Source organism: Myotis davidii, unplaced genomic scaffold, assembly GCF_000327345.1.
Source record: "Myotis davidii unplaced genomic scaffold, ASM32734v1 scaffold510, whole genome shotgun sequence".
Classification (NCBI taxonomy): Eukaryota; Metazoa; Chordata; class Mammalia; order Chiroptera; family Vespertilionidae; genus Myotis; species Myotis davidii.
The window spans coordinates 411,286-428,843 of record NW_006282203.1 but is presented as its reverse complement, the minus strand read 5'-3'; the positions used below and the strand labels follow the sequence as shown (position 1 = coordinate 428,843).

Genomic DNA, 17,558 nt, shown 5'->3' with positions numbered 1-17,558 from the left:
CCAGGGCCCTTACGTCTCCCCGGCTGCCTCTCTGTGAGACCAGGAAGGTCCTTTCCGAGATTTCTGGAAACGTCTCACAGTTCTCTAGCCTCTTAAGGACTCACTATCAATCACACCTCCAGTCTCAGTAAAAGGGAAGCTTTTTCCGAAACTTTTAAACGCGAATCACTTTTTAAATGAGTTCAGTATTTTCTTAGAATTCTTGTAAGCAAACAAAAAGATCCAATTCTCGTCCCAGCTGGGACCTTGGAGCAGGTTTACAGTAGATTTAATTAAAGAAGCTTAATGAAACCCCCCAAAAATGGGGACTCGCCGGATCACACAGAGGGCGACCCGCGGCAGGGGTGGGGCCGGCGAGTGTGCGGGAACAGCCGACCTCTCGGTTCCTTCCCCCTGCCCTCAGGCACCAATCACTGGATGGCTAATGGGGAACCGGGGGTGGGTGATGGCTGGGGGCAGGGCCAGATCCACAAGGCAACCTGCATGTGTTCTAACAGACACTATAAACTAGATACTAGTTACTAGATACCATGAGCCAGATACTATAAACTCAGAATCTACAAACTATAGATACCATAAACTCAAAAGTATTAAAATCATGTCACCTCTAAAGTCCATTTCTTCTGTCAATGATTCATAGTAAAATAGGTAAAGGTGAAAGGAGAAATACTTAGAGCAACAACAACAACAACGAAAGTCTATGTCAAGAGCTATCAGAGGTAAGTTAGAAAGTTACCGATTTGACCTCTCTCCCAGCCAATCAGAGCCCCTGAGCCTCTTACACACAGACCACCGCGCGGTCCCTTCTACATAAAACTGCACCCTTGGAAAATGAGAAGCCAAATATTTTTTTTTTCATTTAAAAATGTTTCTCAAAGAATCTATGGGACCAGCTTTCTGTAACCTTCAAAAAATGGTCTCTTCTCTATCCACCGTCCCTCTGTTAGAGTGGATTCTAAAGTAGACATTCATATAGGGCATTTGCCAAGTGAGGGAATAAACCAAAAAGTCAGTATTGTAGCTCTGATTTTTAAAAAATACGTTTTTTATTGATTTCGGAGAGAGGAAGAGAAGGATAGAAACATCAATAATGAGAGCTGAACATCGCTCAGCTGCCTCCTGTACACCTGGATATGTGTCCTGTCCAGGAATTGAACCATAACCTCCCGGTTCACAGGTCGATGCTCAACCACTGAGCCACACCAGCCAGGCTATAGCTCTGGTTTTTCTAAAGTAAGTTTTGGCAAATTGTTCCATTTCTCGGGGTTAAACGTTGCCTACAATTCTGAGTCTGTGTTGTGTCTTGCATGTTTCCCTGCTGTGTTATTATCGCTAGAAATGCGTATTGATGCCTGTGAAGCAAGTTGCTCTGAAGGGCAGAGACCAAAATTGCTGAATGTACCCTTTCCTGAGCTGCCACAGCGCTGCACGGGTAGAAATGCTGAGTTACACGTGTTGCTGCTGTTGACTCATAAACCATGGAAACGTGCTGAGATCATGTAATGAGAGCGCTGAGTAAATGTAAAGATAAATTTTTTATCTGTTCCTAGATTCCTAAGAGTGTGTTGTTTCAAAATAAATAAACACAAGAATCTCAAAATGGTCTCTGTTTCTCCTCGAGGATGAAGGAAAGGCCTCTGGCAAGAAGGCGGATTGAAAACAGGGTCACCGGAGTGTGATCCCCCAAGTCCCTGATCTGCGTTTGTGTGTTTTGAGTCAAATAAAAAGTCACCTCTGTCTAAAGTGCACACCCCATGCTCTATCCCCGTCCCCACCCCCCGACCCCACCCCCGTGTGAAAGCATTTTCTATGGAAGGACATTTGGTTTCCAAGAATGTAGCCTTGGCTTTCAAGTGAACGAAAGGGGTTAAATATAGCCTAAGATTAGAAGTCATTTCATCTAAAGAATTAGACTAAGCCGCTAAAATGGCCAGTTAACTGGGACAATGTTACTGTTCAAAGATCTCCCGAAAGAGACATGACAACGGGTTGTCACCAGCCCTTCACAGAACCCTGCCCCGGAAGGGAAACAATGCTATACAGGACGTTATTGGGGCAACTGACAAAAAAACTAGAATGCACAGAGGATGGCACATCAGATAAAGTCATCCGTCAATGTTAATTCTACTGAATCTGATACTGTGCTCTGACTACACTAAACATCCTGTTTCCTAGGAAATACACATGAAGTACCCAGGCATTGAGGCTCATGCAGCCTGGCTGGTGTGGCTCAGTGGTTGAGTGTCGACCCAAGAACCAGGAGGTCACAAGTGCTATTCCTGGTCAGGGCACATGTCCAGGTTGTGGGCTCAATCCCCAGTTGGGGGGAGGGGGGGTGGTGCAGAAGGCATTCGATTGATAATTCTCTCTTATCATTGATGTTTCTCTCTCTCCCTCTCCCTTCCTCTCTGAAATCAATAAAAATACATCCTTCCTATATAATAAAAGGGTAGTATGCAAATTGACCCTAAGGGTGGAACAACCAGAACAACCGCTGGACCAATCACTATGAGGCACACTGACTGCCTCTCAGTCCCTTTCCCTGGCCTGCAGACTCCAATTGCCTGATGGCGAACGGGGAACTGGAGGTGGGTGGCGGGGACGCTGGTGGCGCCAGGCCAAGACCCCGACCCTGACAGTTGCCCCACACACAGAGGGCGACCCGCGGCAGGGGTGGGGCCGGCGAGTGTGCGGGAACAGCCGACCTCTCGGTTCCTTCCCCCTGCCCTCCGGCACCAATGGCCCTGATCACAGGCCAGGCCTAGGACCATACCCCCACACAGATTTCATGCACCAGGCCTCGTGTGTGTGTGTGTGTGTGTGTGTGTGTGTGTGTGTGTGTGTTTCCTTTTAAAGGCTCATGCACCTCACTCTCAAATGGTTCAGACAGTCTCTGGACATCCCTGCAGAAGGTGGGGAGTGGTGCCTGGCCTGCATCTGGTGACGGGCCCCTCTCCTTGCCCCGCCCCAGCTCTCGCTCTGAACCTGAGTCCCTCCTCCTGACGTGGACGAGGGTCGTTAGTCTCAGTGCTGGCCCAGGTTTCTGTCTCCTGCACTCGTTTCCCTGGGGTGGCTGGAGCCATCCTTACAGTGACTCAGACAGCGGGGAAGGCTCCCCGTAAGGGAGCAACCACAGGCTCCTTGGAGTCACCACGGCCACCACCCACTGCCAGGAGTGCCCACTGGTCACAGTACCAGTGGGAACAGCCCGGGTCCCAGGGTAGAGGCATGTTTGTGACGGCGTTTTGACCGTCTTCTCCTTCCCCACCTCGGAACGCCCACTTACTCGGAATCAACCTAAACCTCCCGTTTAATACAAAAACCTCCACATAAAGGAGAATCATAGAAGCAGAGGGGGACCAGACCTCCGAAGTCAACAGACCCACCCCCTCTCCCGACGCAGGGGCACCATTCAGGGAGCTGGGTCACTCCGCCCCTTCGAGGTGCTGCAGAGATGGGAAGCTCCTGCTTTGAAAGATAATTTTGGAAATCAGACCACTGTTGGGTAACTGACTCCTAGGAAGTTCTCCTTTGCAGGCGGCAAAAACTGCCTCTCAGGAAAGGCAGAACGGAGAGCAGGGGCGGATCTTCCTCTTTGGACCTCACTGCGTGCTTGATGGAGGCGCCAGAGAAATCGCTTTAGAACACGTGAATCAGTTCATGGAAAAGCTCCCTGTGGGCTCCCCTTCTGTCCTCAGGAGAAGCAAATTTCCTGTCCCCCGTCTCTCCCAAAACACAGCATCTCAAACACCTGAACACGGTTCATGCTCCCTGTCTTCTCTTGTCCAGACAAAAATCTGGCAATTTCCTAACCGAGCCTCACACTACATGATGTATAAGAGCAGTTCTCATTTATAAGAAGGCAAATACAAGATAATTAGTAAAACAGATACGGTCATAGCAACCAGGACCTAGAGGAGACCTCTAACGAGCCAAACAGAAAGCTTACACCCTTTCTGGGGTTGATTCTGAAACTGGATTCGGATGCTGCTGGCCCACAGGTGAGCAGGGAGGCCTGAGTCTTGCATCTCTGTGTGAAGGGGGAGAACAGACCAGCTCCTCAGAAAAGACAAGGTAATTCCCTGTAACGAGGACGGGTGTCTCATGTAGGATGGGCGTGTACACCAGGGAAATGGAGCCACATGATGGCTACTCAACATCCTCTATTCAAATGCACAGCCAGTGCTGAGGCAGAATTAACACAAGTGCCCCTTATCGTAATTTCTGAGCACAGCTGGAAGGTGAAACATCAAGACACAAGCCAGCGTGGGTGATTAAAAGGGTTACGTGGATTTGGTCCAGATATGTAAATATCTCCTTTAGTATTTTCATCTGACTTCAGGATGCAACTTAGAGCCGCTGGACCACGTGTTAGCTGTGCTTTAAATTACTGACCCCCAACCACACGCCTCCTCCTCCAGGATTTTGAGCCCTGGAGGGGAGAAGGTTTGAGATTACACTCTCTCGGGAGAGTCTGAAGTGTACAGATCCTAGATTCTTGATTAAGTGGCTTCATAAATTCTGGAGACCAGATAAACATAAGGTAAAGTTAGTATTTTGTTACAAAAATAAAAATCCTAACCAAAGATGTCATAGCCCTGCTGAAATACAGGACAAGGCCACAGAGGTCCCTCCCCGTAAAGCCAGGCTTCCTGCAGGCATGTTGTCCGGAGGGCCGACTGTCACAGTCGTTAATTTTTACAACAATCCTGCGAGGTGGAAACTGTTTCTCAGGTTCTACCGATTCAGAAACTGAAGCTGGGGCTCAGAGGAATTTGCCAGAGGTCACGGAGCCGGAAGTAGCCACGGGAGGATCGAAATGTCAAGCTGTCTGCCTCTAAATGTGGTATTTCGCCCATTGTGTCACCTGGCCTCCCTGGGCCTCAGTGTGGTGAGTACATACAAGGCCACGTAACGGACATATAATGACATAATTACGAAGCTCTGGGGCTTCATTGGGCTGCCCTGTGAGCAAAGTCAGGTCTAGGCTGAAAAAAAAAGATTTAAAAACCAGTTTTTCAGAAAAATAGACCCTGATCTGTGGCACTGCCAATTCCCAAGGTGTAAACACTCCCACTGCGGCATAGGCACGAGCTCCAATGACCACTGGGTCTAGAGGACTTGTTCCCAGGTGGTCATCTCCAAGAAAGTCTACTTGCACCTGTAGCTCCTCAGTAAACAGGGAAATTCCATATTTTCCTTACATTGCATCGCCTCCACCAACACCTACCTTACCTTTTAATTTAATTTCATAATTTGAGCCATTTCTGGAAAAGGAAAGGGGAGGGAGAGAAATGGACTACATATGGACCAATGCAAGTAAATTGAGGTCACAGGAAATCCCATCTCGGAAAGCCAGAGCAACCTTAAAACGCCTCAATAGCGACTTTATCTTCAATACATACCTGTGCCCAGATCTACTGCGTTTGAACCTGATATTGATTACATATGACTGCTCAACATGAAAATCAAACTGCTTGCTTTTCTATTAGGTCTATAAGATCTCAGAAATGAATTATTTCTTTTAAATCTTTGTTCAAGAAGTGGTAGGAGTTGTTACTATTAGCAATTTCATCTTCTAAGAAAATACCTTAGAGGTATTATTTCTGCCTTTTAAATATAAAAAAACACTTCTGTTTGGAGATGGTGGGTTAAATACGTGCCTTAACAATGTTCTTTACTGCAATCCTAATAAGATGACAATAAGAGGTTTTTAAGAGGACACAGGCTCGCAAGGCCAAAGGAAACATGGCAGGAAATAAACGCAGCACCGTTTTGGAAGCTGGAACCAGGATGGTGAATGCTAAGTAACTTAGATCCAAAAAAGACGAGTCTCAAGCTAGTGATGGGCAAAGCTACAAACAGCCCAGATTACACCTCAACACCCCACAAAGGCTCAAGAACTGACGGCACCGGGAACCTCGGGAAGTGGGGGTGACTGTGGAGTTGAACCAAGGGGACTGGCTGGAATCCTGTTTATGAAGCACTTAGAGCTCTGCCTTTCTCTGCTCCAGGTGGCAGGGGCTAAGGGTTTAGCCTCCGAGAGGATAAAACCCAGGGTCTCTAGACTAGAACCCATTAGGCGAAGTTAGGAGAAGGGAACTCATGAAGCAGCAATTCAGATTATTTACATAATAATCTGAGGTCTCCCTGTCTCCTTCCTCTCCGCTCCCAGAAAACTGGAAGCCAACATTTTTTCGGGGGGAATCTGAACAACCCCAAAGGAAAGAACTAAGGAAATGTTTTAAATGGCTCCTCCAGGCCACCCCACAGGTATGACCCTCCCAGGCCTAACTTACCACCACCCAACTACCACCAATTTACCAACTTACCACCAACCAACTTACCACCAACAATTTACCAACTTACCACCAGCCAACTTACTACCACCCAACTACCACCACCAACTTACCACCACCTAACAAAAATAGTTTCGATCTCATGGAGCCAATGAAAGGGTTTCAGGGACTCTAATCATTCATTCAGCACACTTTGAGAACTGCTGTAATAGGCAATCTACAGCTAAATAAATCGATAGTAAATCAAAAACTAAATAAATAAAAAGCACAGCATGATCTGAAGGTAAGCATCAGTGAACCTGAGCAGGCAGGAGACACCAGCACTCCCAGTGGTGGGCGGGTCTCCCGTGTCATCTTGGCGAGTGATGGACTCTCACTTACGTGTCAATTGGATTTTGAAAACTAACACAAAAGGCAATTTTTAAAAATTTAAACACCCTAAGTAACTGCAGCATTCCTCCAAAATGTAATTTACTGCTTCACATATTCAAGGGATTAGAACAACCCTTCAAAGGATAAACACAACTATGTACACTGAGCTTGAAATATAATCCCATTTTTAATGTAGACGGAAGGTAAGCGATAGCTCTTTGTCAGCCAATTCCTGCAATAAAGGATAAATTATAACCTTTCCCGTGAAGCCAGGAGGGCTGAGTGTGTGTGCACATGTGAGTGTGTGCATGTATGTGCATGTGATTGTGTGCACGTGTATGATGCATGTGTGTGCATGTGAATGTGTGCACGTGAGTGCGTGCACATGTGTCCATGTGAGTGCACACATGTGTGCATTGAGTGTGTGCACATGTGTGTGCGTGTGTGCACACGTGTGTGTGTGCACGTGTGTGCATGTGAATGTGTGTGCATGTGAGTGAATGTGCATGAAGTAGACTGCTGTGAAATCTTGAATGATCAAGCCCCAGATGTGACAGGAACTGAACTTCCTCCTCCCAGCGGAATGCGCCCCTGGATACGCTTTCTTGCAGACTGTAAGCCTAACTCCCACGGCGGCTCCACCGGTCCAAGGGGCTGCCCACCGCTCCGGGTCACCTCAGAGGAGACGCCACGTACGCGACGCGGGCACACCTCAAGCCCAAAAGTGGCTTTCCTGTGCACAGGCCCCAAGTTCAGAACCAATCCCTGGATCTGACACCCTCCCTCCCAGACAGTCACACCTCGAGCAGCACTCCTGGTAGAAACCGAATCCTAGACGGACAGACGGAACTGAAGGTCAGGCTCCCAGCAGTGAAGGAGGGAGCGAGAGGAGGCCCGTCCTCTGACCGTGAGGCAGTCTCCGCATCACCCCGCCAAGATGACAGCTCGCTCCTCACGGGAGGCGGGCAGCAGGTGTGGCCGGACCTGGACCCGCTCAGTCACGTCCTTCGTGGTGGAAACACATCGGACCAGGTTCATTATCACGGTCGTTATCTCGGCAGTTTTCAGACCCGGCGGTCAATGCGAACAGCATCACGTGTGCAAGACACAAGAGAAAAGAGCAAATCTGTGCCCATCGGGACATTTGTCACAGTGACATCTCTGTGACTGTGACATCTCTGTGACTGTGGCATCTCTGTGACTGTGACATTTCTGTGACTGTGGCATCCCTGTGACTGTGACATCTGTGTGACTGTGGCATCTCGGTGACTGTGACATTTCTGTGACTGTGGCATCCCTGTGACTGTGACATCTGTGTGACTGTGGCATCTCGGTGACTGTGACATTTCTGTGACTGTGGCATCCCTGTGACTGTGACATCTGTGTGACTGTGGCATCTCGGTGACTGTGACATTTCTGTGACTGTGGCATCCCTGTGACTGTGACATCTGTGTGACTGTGGCATCTCGGTGACTGTGACATTTCTGTGACTGTGGCATCCCTGTGACTGTGACATCTGTGTGACTGTGGCATCTCGGTGACTGTGACATTTCTGTGACTGTGGCATCCCTGTGACTGTGACATCTGTGTGACTGTGGCATCTCGGTGACTGTGACATTTCTGTGACTGTGGCATCCCTGTGACTGTGACATCTGTGTGACTGTGGCATCTCGGTGACTGTGACATTTCTGTGACTGTGGCATCTCTGTGACTGTGACATTTCTGTGACTGTGACATCTCTGTGACTGTGACATCTCTGTGACTGTGGCATCTCTGTGACTGTGGCATCTCTGTGACTGTGACATCTCTGTGACTGTGGCATCTCTGTGACTGTGGCATCTCTGTGATGGGGCATTTAAAGCAGCTGTGTGGTTTTTTTTAAATTGATAATTAAAGGCACATAATTCTACTAGTCATTTTAGTCTCATTTTTCAAAGAAAAAAATCTTTTAAATCTATTTCGTATACTTTTCTACTCCTTCACAAAGCAACAACCCAGAAAGGAAGTTATTATGTAAATCTTGGAGAGTGGTTTTCTTATAGCATCACAGAACCACCGAAAGGCTCAGCGCGTGGGCCTTCCTCCTGTAAGACTGCATCTCACCGAACACAGAGAGTGAGCTTTCCGGGCGAGGGTCCACGTCACGACTGGAAACGCCTCCGGTCGCATGACATGAGCAGCAAAGGGCCACCAGGGGGAGAAGAGTGGCCTCTTAACTCCAGGCTTCAAAATGGCCTATTCTGCCTCAAAAACAGAAGAACGCATTCAACCGAAGTTGGTAACGGCCGCCCAGGGCCCTGGCCACTTCCTGCGGGAATGACCAGAGGCCAAGTGGGCAGAAGAGGAGAAAGTGGAACCTGAACTTGGTCTTTGACGCCTCCCCTTCTGCCCGGTCTGCACGGGGCCACACCAAAGCCAGGTCCCTAGGGAGGTGGCGGGCAGCCCTGCCCGCTGCTAGCACCGTGCATGCCAGGGAGGCTGGGAGATATTGTTAAAGGTGGAATCATGCCTGGCTGGCGTGGCTCAGGGGTTGAGCATTAACCTATGAACCAGGAGGTCACGGTTCGATTCCCAGTCGGTGCCCATGCTCAGGTTGCGGGCTCGATCCCCAGTAGGGGACGTGCAGGAGGCAGCTGATCCATGATTCTCTCTCATTATTAATGAGATGAGCCCGCGTTTTCTCCTGGAAAGCTCCAGCTGCCATGGAGATGACAGGAGACAATGAATGGCGAATGCTTGGCACGTGTCTGACGCTGTGACCCTCAGTTCAGTGCAGGTTGCTTGCCCTCCCAGGACAGATGGCACTTTCTCTGGACGGCGACTTCGAGGGGCTGCAGGTGCCCAGAGAGGCACGGCGGCCTCAGGCTGGGGCCCACGCCCTCCACAGCTTCAGAGCCAGCAGCGTGGCCTCTTGCCCTTTTCTGCTCTCTGCTCTCATGCTCACACTGCCTCTCTGACCTCCCCGCCTCCCTCTTATCAGGGCCTTCGCGGTTGTAGCAGACCCACCCGGATAACCCAGAATGGTCTCCCCATCTCAAAGTCCTCAACTTAATCACACCTGCCAAACACCCCCTTGACAATGCACAGGGGGTCGGGGCGGGAATGTCTGGGGGGCTCGTTCAGCCTCCCACACCAGGGCAGTGGCCAGAGAAACAGTTTCTGACATTTCCTGATGACGTTTGCGGGTTCCCTTCAGGCCGCGGCCCTGCCTCGGGGATGTGACAACCCCTTTGGAATTCCACCGGGAGCAGCACTTCCTTGAGAAGTCCTGTCTGTGACCGAATACACAACTGATTCCTTTTCTTGAGCCCATGGTTTGTCATGAAGCATAAGCATAAATAACTCCCTTGACCTTCTATAAACAGGACAAAACAAAACCCGTGATGTTAAAAACAGGCCTTCTGATGTCACATCTGCAGCCTGGGACATCTCCTGCCCTGGCTGGGCAGCAGCAGCGCCAAGGGGGCAGCAGACGGACACACCGGGGCCGAAAGCGGAAGGGCGCTTGTGTATTTCAGGGGACAGATTGCTGAGCAAAGGACATGAGTGGAAATTGTCTGCTCCTGGCCCACGGCAAGCACCTGGCCGTGCTCCTCCACACGTGGCTCAGCCAGGACACCCAGCGCACAGGGGCACCGTGCGCCTGGGACATCGGCTGCTTCTGGGCTCCGTGAGTCCATCACAAACACGGGCTCTGAGTCCGGAGCATGAGCTGCCTCCCTGAGGCTCGCCTGTCTTTCCAGCACTAGGAGGTCCTCCAGAGAAAGGGCCAGCACGTGCCCAGCCGGTGTGGCTCAGTGGTTGAACGTTGACCTATGAACCAGGAGGTCACAGTTCAATTCCCAATCAGGGCATATGTCCAGGTTGTGAGCTCGATCTCCAGTGTGGGGCGTGCAGGAGGCAGCCGATCAGTGATTCTCTCTCATCATTGATGTTCCCCTCTTTCTCCCTCTCCCTTCCTCTCTGAAATCAATAAAAATATTTTTTTAATAAAGGGGCAGCCCCCTGCCCCCCCCCCAGGCCTCCGACCGTTACAGAGCAAGGCCTGGTCCTGCGGAGACCCCACAGCTTAGCGAACTGGGGTGGCTTCTGGCTGGTGCTGCTGCCGTGTCCCTTGTGCTCACCCATCTTAAAGAGTAACCTCCTATAATGCCCGTGCTTTCTAGACACGATGCATTTCTAAAGATGTAATAGGACAATCCCTCCCTGACTTCAGCCGGAGTTCAGTCTAGCATTTCCTGGGCCATGGGTTCCCACGGGTGCTTGGTGAGAAAGCACGGTCATTTTCACCAAAGCCGCATCCCTCGCTCCAGGAATACACGCTGAATGATCCATTTGGATTTGTGACTCACGCACTAATCTAACATCTTCTTGAATTTTCTTGATAAGGTCAATTTATCAAAACCCTAAGAAACAAAGTACTTCTACCCTTTCAAATCTCCCTGGATTGAGTGTGGCATCAGAATTCTATTCATTGCAACCAGAGACTTATTGAGTATCCTCAAGGGTACTTTGGGTTAAAGATTAGCGTGGCGCCAACTAACTGGTGGTTTCCACCAAAAATCTTAGGGTCCGAGTAGATTTTTTTGGCCTGCAATTTTCCCCCAAAATCTAGGGCCCATCATAAAAAACACCTTTCATGTTTCCCTGAGACTGAAGCTTTCTCTAACGAGCATCCAGTTTTACACATTTAGCTGCTGGGAGGGACATGAGAATAAAATGGATCCACGTCTTCAGTGAGCCAGTGAGCCAACAAAAGAGACTAAATCAAGATTCAGGAAGCTGAACAGAAGAACCTTCCTCTCTCTCAGCCTCGGGGTTCTCCTCTAGCGAATGAGGGGGTTGAAATAGGCAATCCACATCGGTATCCCTGCCTTATACTTTATAAAGCTTTCATTTTTTTCTTAATTGTCCTCCCCAGTAGTCGTATACAAGGTAGGGATTTCATAGGAAGAAAACAGACTAAGATGTTAAGCTACTAAACTGAGGTTCAACAACTGGCGGGGCCGTGGACCTGAACGAGGCATCCACTCCTCCATCCTACAGGAGTGGATGCTGTCATTCTGTGATTCTGGAACCTTCTATGATGCTGAGTGTTATGTGTACAGTCTTTCCTGCAGTTTATTTACTGTAATGAATGGAAAGCAGGCAAAAGCAGCCGCCCTTCCAAACCAGTTAATGTACGGCTGACTACAAGGAACTAATCAGTCAAAACCCATGAGGTCCATGAAGGTTCTAGAGCAGTGATGGCGAACCTTTTGAGCTCGGCGTGTCAGCATTTTGAAAAACCCTAACTTAACTCTGGTGCCGTGTCACATATAGAAATTTTTTGATATTTGCAATCATAGTAAAACAAAGACTTATATTTTTGATATTTATTTTATATATTTAAATGCCATTTAACAAAGGAAAATCAACCAAAAAAATGAGTTCGTGTGTCGTAGGTTCGCCATCACTGTTCAAGAGCAAGCATGTCAAACTCGTGGCCCATGCCTCGTTTATTTGGCCCGTGTTAGCCTTTGAGTTTGGCGTGCTTGTTCTAGAGCCTTTTCTGCCTTCACGTTTGCACACAGATGTGGCAGATGTCTGCAAGCTCACAGAAGGAAGTCTCTCTTCGGAAGCTGATTACAGATGTTGGCCCGGTGCTGTGGGTAACGGGGTTTGATGGATCTCAGAGCCTCCTATCGCCCACACACAGGTTCCCCTGCTCACTATTACACACCCGTCCTGGTCTTTGCCATCCTCCTTAAAAGGTCAAAGGGCAGTGTCCTTTCCTCCTGCTTCTCAGGCCCGGGCTGTGAGTGAGGAGCTGCACCCCGGCAGTGACAGAGCCTGGGTGCCTCTCTGCCCGGGACCGGCCCTGGCACCGCCCCAGCGGGCCAGCTGTTCATTGTGGAAGGAGGCAGAGTGAGCAGGAAAAGTGAGGTCACCCTCAGAGCAGTCAACCATCTCTGCCAGGCGGGCCAGGCGGTGAACTGCAGAGAATTTACTGCAGGGAGATGTCCCCAGCAGGAGACACGCAGTCTGGCCTGGCCAGGAGCCCGCGCCGCAGGGCACCGGGAGGACAGCCGTGCCACGGGGACGTTGACTCCCAGCCAGGCACAGAGTCGCTTTATCCCAGAGAGAGTTCCTCCCCTGGCTTCAGCTATTGCTCGAGGGAAATGCATGAATCGGGCTGCCCTGGGGTTGGCCAGAAGCCATCAGATCCGCCCGGGACAATCGCAGGTTGTGGCCGGCGGGAATGCTTTTTGCAGCCGGCTTTAGGCCACAGCGGCCCACCCTTGCACCGCGAGCTGAACTGGGAGCCCTTCTGTGTGTCCCCCACGCGGCCTGGGCATCTCCCCGCCTTTGCACTGACCTCCCTGGCTTATCACAGGAGGCTCAGCTGCCTCCTCCCCTAAGGACCACAGGACAGGAACCTGAGTTTCCAGCCCCAAGCAGGAGCCCCGCCCAGCACCTAGCACAGCGCCTGGCACTCTGTTAGAACTCAGTAAACATCTGTTACCACTCAGGAAACTCCTTCTCATTGGAGCTGGGGAAGAGGAGGGACAGAGAGCATCATTGCCCAAATTACAGAAATGTGCCACCACCCAGATCTTCCCTTTAGGCAGCATCTCCATCTAGTCCTCCGTCGCACACCAGCCTTCCAACACCTGGAATGTTGCACATGAAAGCGCCACTTCCGGGTCCTCTGTCTGTGCTCATCTGCACTGGGCAGCAGCCGAACCTTCTAACCAGCACCTGGCTCATGTTACCAGTGCTTCGGGCCAGGAGGGTAAAGTGGGAGTCATCCCTGGAGCGGGATCATATGACAAGCACAACCCGAGACGCATTGGAAATCCGACGTGGGTAGAAGGATGTGCATCAGACCATTTTACGTAGAGTAGCAAGACCCTGCACTCTACAAATTGATACCTGGTCATATAAATTAGGCCACAGTCACAGAATGGATAGTATTCATATAGTGGAATATTGTGCTACCATTAGATCATATTTTAGCAAAATAGAGAACAGCGTGGGGAAATGCACCCGGTATATCCAGCAAAAAGCAGATCACAGAATGGGACGTGGTCACCGTTTTACCAATTGTGGGTATACAGAGGACTTAAAGAAATAGACCTAAATGTTACACCATCTATTTCTGGGGGATGTTGATTTTTTAAAGTCTTATTTGAACTTTTTCATATATTTTTTTTATTTTGTTTTACCACAGACATGGGTTACTTTTTGTCATTTTCCAAAACAGCCTGTTTTAAAATTACAAACGGAAGAGGCATGCTATTCACCAACAGGGAGAAGCTCTTCTGCTCCTGCCCTCGACGGTCAAGTTCAAGTTCTCGACCGTGAAGCCACCCAGGGTGCCACCGGCTCCTCGTTATACTTATCCCCACAGCCCAGGAAGTTCTGCCTGAAAGTGAAGTGGCAGCCAGGCCCCTGCAGGTCAAAATGGGAGCCCTTTTATTTGGGGTGCGTGTCTGCAAAGGAGCCAACCCGGAAATGCTCTGGGCAGCAGGTAGCTCTGGGGGCACTGGGAGCAGCCAAGTAGGGGAACCCCTTCCTCTCGGCAGGAGAGAGCTGGTCTTGCTTCTGTCACTAACTGTGGCCACGGGCCATTCAACTTCAAATTCAAACGAAAAGCTGACATCTGCCCTGCCCCCCTCGTAGGCCTGTTCTAGGGTTCACCACAATCCTGGGTGCGCTGTATGTTGTAAGGTACGGAGCACCCAGTGAATCAATGTCCGCCCGCCCAAGAATGTGTACTTCATAAGATAATGATCCATGCTCCCAATTTTTATTTTTATTGCAAGAAATCACGAGACGCGATCTATATTCCCTCTCGCACTCTAGAAAAGTTACCCGGAAGCTTATCGGCCACGGTGAACTCATGTATGTTTCCCTGTACCTGTGTCCACTCAACTTGCTGCTTGCTTCTCTTGGGCACATGGACGGACTGACTCTCCCAGGCTCCCCGGAGGGAAGGTGGGGACAGAAGCCTGGGCTCTTGCCACTGGAATGTGGATGGACGTTAACGACACCCTTCCAGGCTGGGCCCCCAGCCTCCCTGTGAGATCCTCCACACTCCCTCTTCCCTGCTTGCTGCTTCATATAGCGGGTGCATTTTCCCATGCCATTATCTATTTTGCTGAAATGTGAAGTCTAATGGTAGTGTCATATTCCATTATATAAGTACTACCCATTATAGGAATGGGTCCTAATTTATGTGACCAGGCATCGGCTCACAGAGCTTAGGGTTTTGCTGTTCTACATAGAATGGTCTGGTGCACATCCTTCTACCCAGGTCCTGGCTGGTTGTGCAAGATCTGACGGAAGGCTCTGAGGCCCTGAGGCCCCTGCAACATGTTGGCATGTTAGGTAGGGGAGTCTGAGTCCCTACATCTCAGTGGAAGGCCACCCTCCGCCCAAACACCAATAAAACAGAGATATGAGAAATACATACCACAAGCTCATTTGTTACACCAGTTATCTTCCCTGGCTGATACACTGCATGACCCTGGGCACCTCTCACTCCACAGTAACAGTCAACGCTTTCGCAGGGGACAAAGGGAACACATACGGCAAACCCAACCCTCGTCCAAGAGAAAACTCAGCCAAGAAAAATTAAGAGAATTTGTTTCGGTTCCTTGGCAGATTTAAGACCTGCTCTCTTATTCCTATAGGAAAACTTGGGAGTGTGTGCTAACTTCAACAACTGAGAAAAGGTAATGACCAAAGTGGAAACCCGTGTGGTAACCTCACAGCAAACAGCAAAGGGTTATGGTCCCTCGAGGTGGGAGAGGTTGGGGAGGGAGTCTACACCTCCTGTAGACACTGTGGACAATGGAAGCAGAGTGTTATCATGGGTCAGTGGCTTCTCATGTGTTTTATCCGTGGTTAGCAATGTCCACGGGGGCCACGTGGAAGCATCAGGTTCAGAGTTTGGGAGTTTCCAGAAGCACAAGAGTGGAGAACAGTAGCGTCACCCGCCCGCTTCTCTGCTCTGACCCCGACCAGCCCTGCGCTGCCTTGCTCAGGGGCTACTCACCTGGTAGGGGTACAGGGTGACCCCGTTGGTTCTTGACAGGGACCAGGTGCCATCCACGTACTGGTGAGCCTGGATGGCCACGGAGTTGAGGATGTTCCCATTGCTGGGGCTGGTGGCCATCTGGAGGCTGACCTTGGCCTGATGGGTGGGGGACACACTCTTCTTCTCGGCCCCATTGCTGATGCCGAGGCTGCTGGGTTTGCCGCTGTGCTTGCTGGTGACGAAGGCCGCGTAGTTGGAGGAGGCGTAGGAGGCGGGCACGAAGGCCCAGTCCCGGGGCTGCGGCAGCCCGCCCCCGTGCCGGGACCCCCCCAGCGCGGGGATGCTGGGCAGGGGTGGGGGCGAGCCGGGGGAGCCGTCGTAGTGCTCGCTACCCGCTGCCTGCTCCAAGGTCACCACCATCTGGATGGCCTCCTGCTTCAGCTGGTTCAGGTGCGTCGCACAAATGTCACAGCGGTTGTCCCTGTCATTCCAGGCCTTGCGGGTGGTGTTGGGGACCTGCAGCTTGTCGTGGATGACAGCTGGGAAGGCCGGGTCCTGTGGAACACACAAGCAGAACCAAGGGGAGCCTGGTGAGCACGCGTCAGATGCCGGTTTACATACACTAAGTCCCAGAGTTACATACACCAAGTCCTACAGCAGTGGTTCTCAACCTTCCTGATGCTGTGACCCTTTAATACAGTTCCTCATGTTGTGGTGACCCCCAATCATAAAATTCTTTTCGTTGCTACTTCATCACTGTAATGTTGCTACTGTTATGAATCGTCATGTAAATATCTGATATGCAGGATGTATTTTCATTGTGACAAATTGAACATAATTAAAGCATAGTGATTGATCACAAAAACAATATGTAATGATATATGTGTTTGCCGATGGTCTTAGGCGACCCCTGTGTAAGGGTCGTTCGACCCCCAAAGGGTCGCGACCCACAGGTTGAGAACCGCTGTCCTAGAGTTACTCAAAGCGCTGGATTGACATCCCACAGAAATGAGCACAGGAATGAGGCAGATGAGCCCCCAGGTGACAAGCACATCTCACAAACGCAAGGCTTTTATAGCAGAGACTTAAATTGTTAAGAATTAAAGATTTCTAAGGACCCTCCTTGCCAGGCCAGTCAATACATTCCAAGTTCTTCTCCTGTGTCTGAAGAATTATGACCGCGCCTGGGTCCCCCACCGTGTCGCTAGTAGGCACACATGTTTGTCCAGGCGCGGCGGGCTGAGCACAGTCATTCTGGACAAGTGCCCTGTGACCCGGCGCCTGGGAACCACGGGAAGCTGGTAACGAACGGAGGTGCTGCCTGTGACCCCGAGCAGAGATTCTGTTCCAGGAAAACCTCGGCCTCGTGAGCACCATGTGCCACGTGCCACGGGGAGAAAACCAAACTCAACCATCCTGGCCCGAGACCCAGCCAGCTCCAGCAGCCAGCCAACCTCGCCGACTCACTCCGCCGACCTCTGAGGGGCCCGCTGGCCGTGCCTGATTCCGAATCCCGATATCCTGATCAATCAGAAGAAAGCTATCCCCTTGACAAACAGCCCAAGTTACTGTCCCCACGAAGTTCATCTAAAACTGCTGTTAAAAACCCGTTAGCACGGAAGCCCTGATTCAAAAGAGATCAGGAAATGACTGAGGACGCTTTCTTTCATTTCCTTTGCTTTACTTTTTCCAGGAAGGCAGGACTGCACAGAGAACTAAGCAGCAGGTGTGTTAACTGGGTATCAAAACATGTAGGGTCCAGCTCCAGTTCTGCCACGAATTAGCTGTGTGACCCTGGACAACTACCTTAGCCTCCCGGAACCTGTCATCGGTCACACATACCTTTGTCGTCAGGCCCTTCC

At 50.4% G+C, this 17,558-nt stretch overlaps 1 protein-coding gene across 1 annotated transcript in view; it reads right to left on the bottom strand.

The window, feature by feature from the left end:
* LOC102754740 (kinesin-like protein KIF26B) overlaps window positions 1-17,558 on the bottom strand; it is a gene marked incomplete at its 3' end in the record, with an annotated part of 146,217 nt that overhangs the window by 127,367 nt on the left and 1,292 nt on the right. The window contains exon 3 of the mRNA XM_015570820.1: window positions 15,715-16,251. Within this exon, the coding sequence (XP_015426306.1) occupies window positions 15,715-16,251 (537 nt within the window). The remainder of the gene's footprint in view (window positions 1-15,714; window positions 16,252-17,558) is intronic.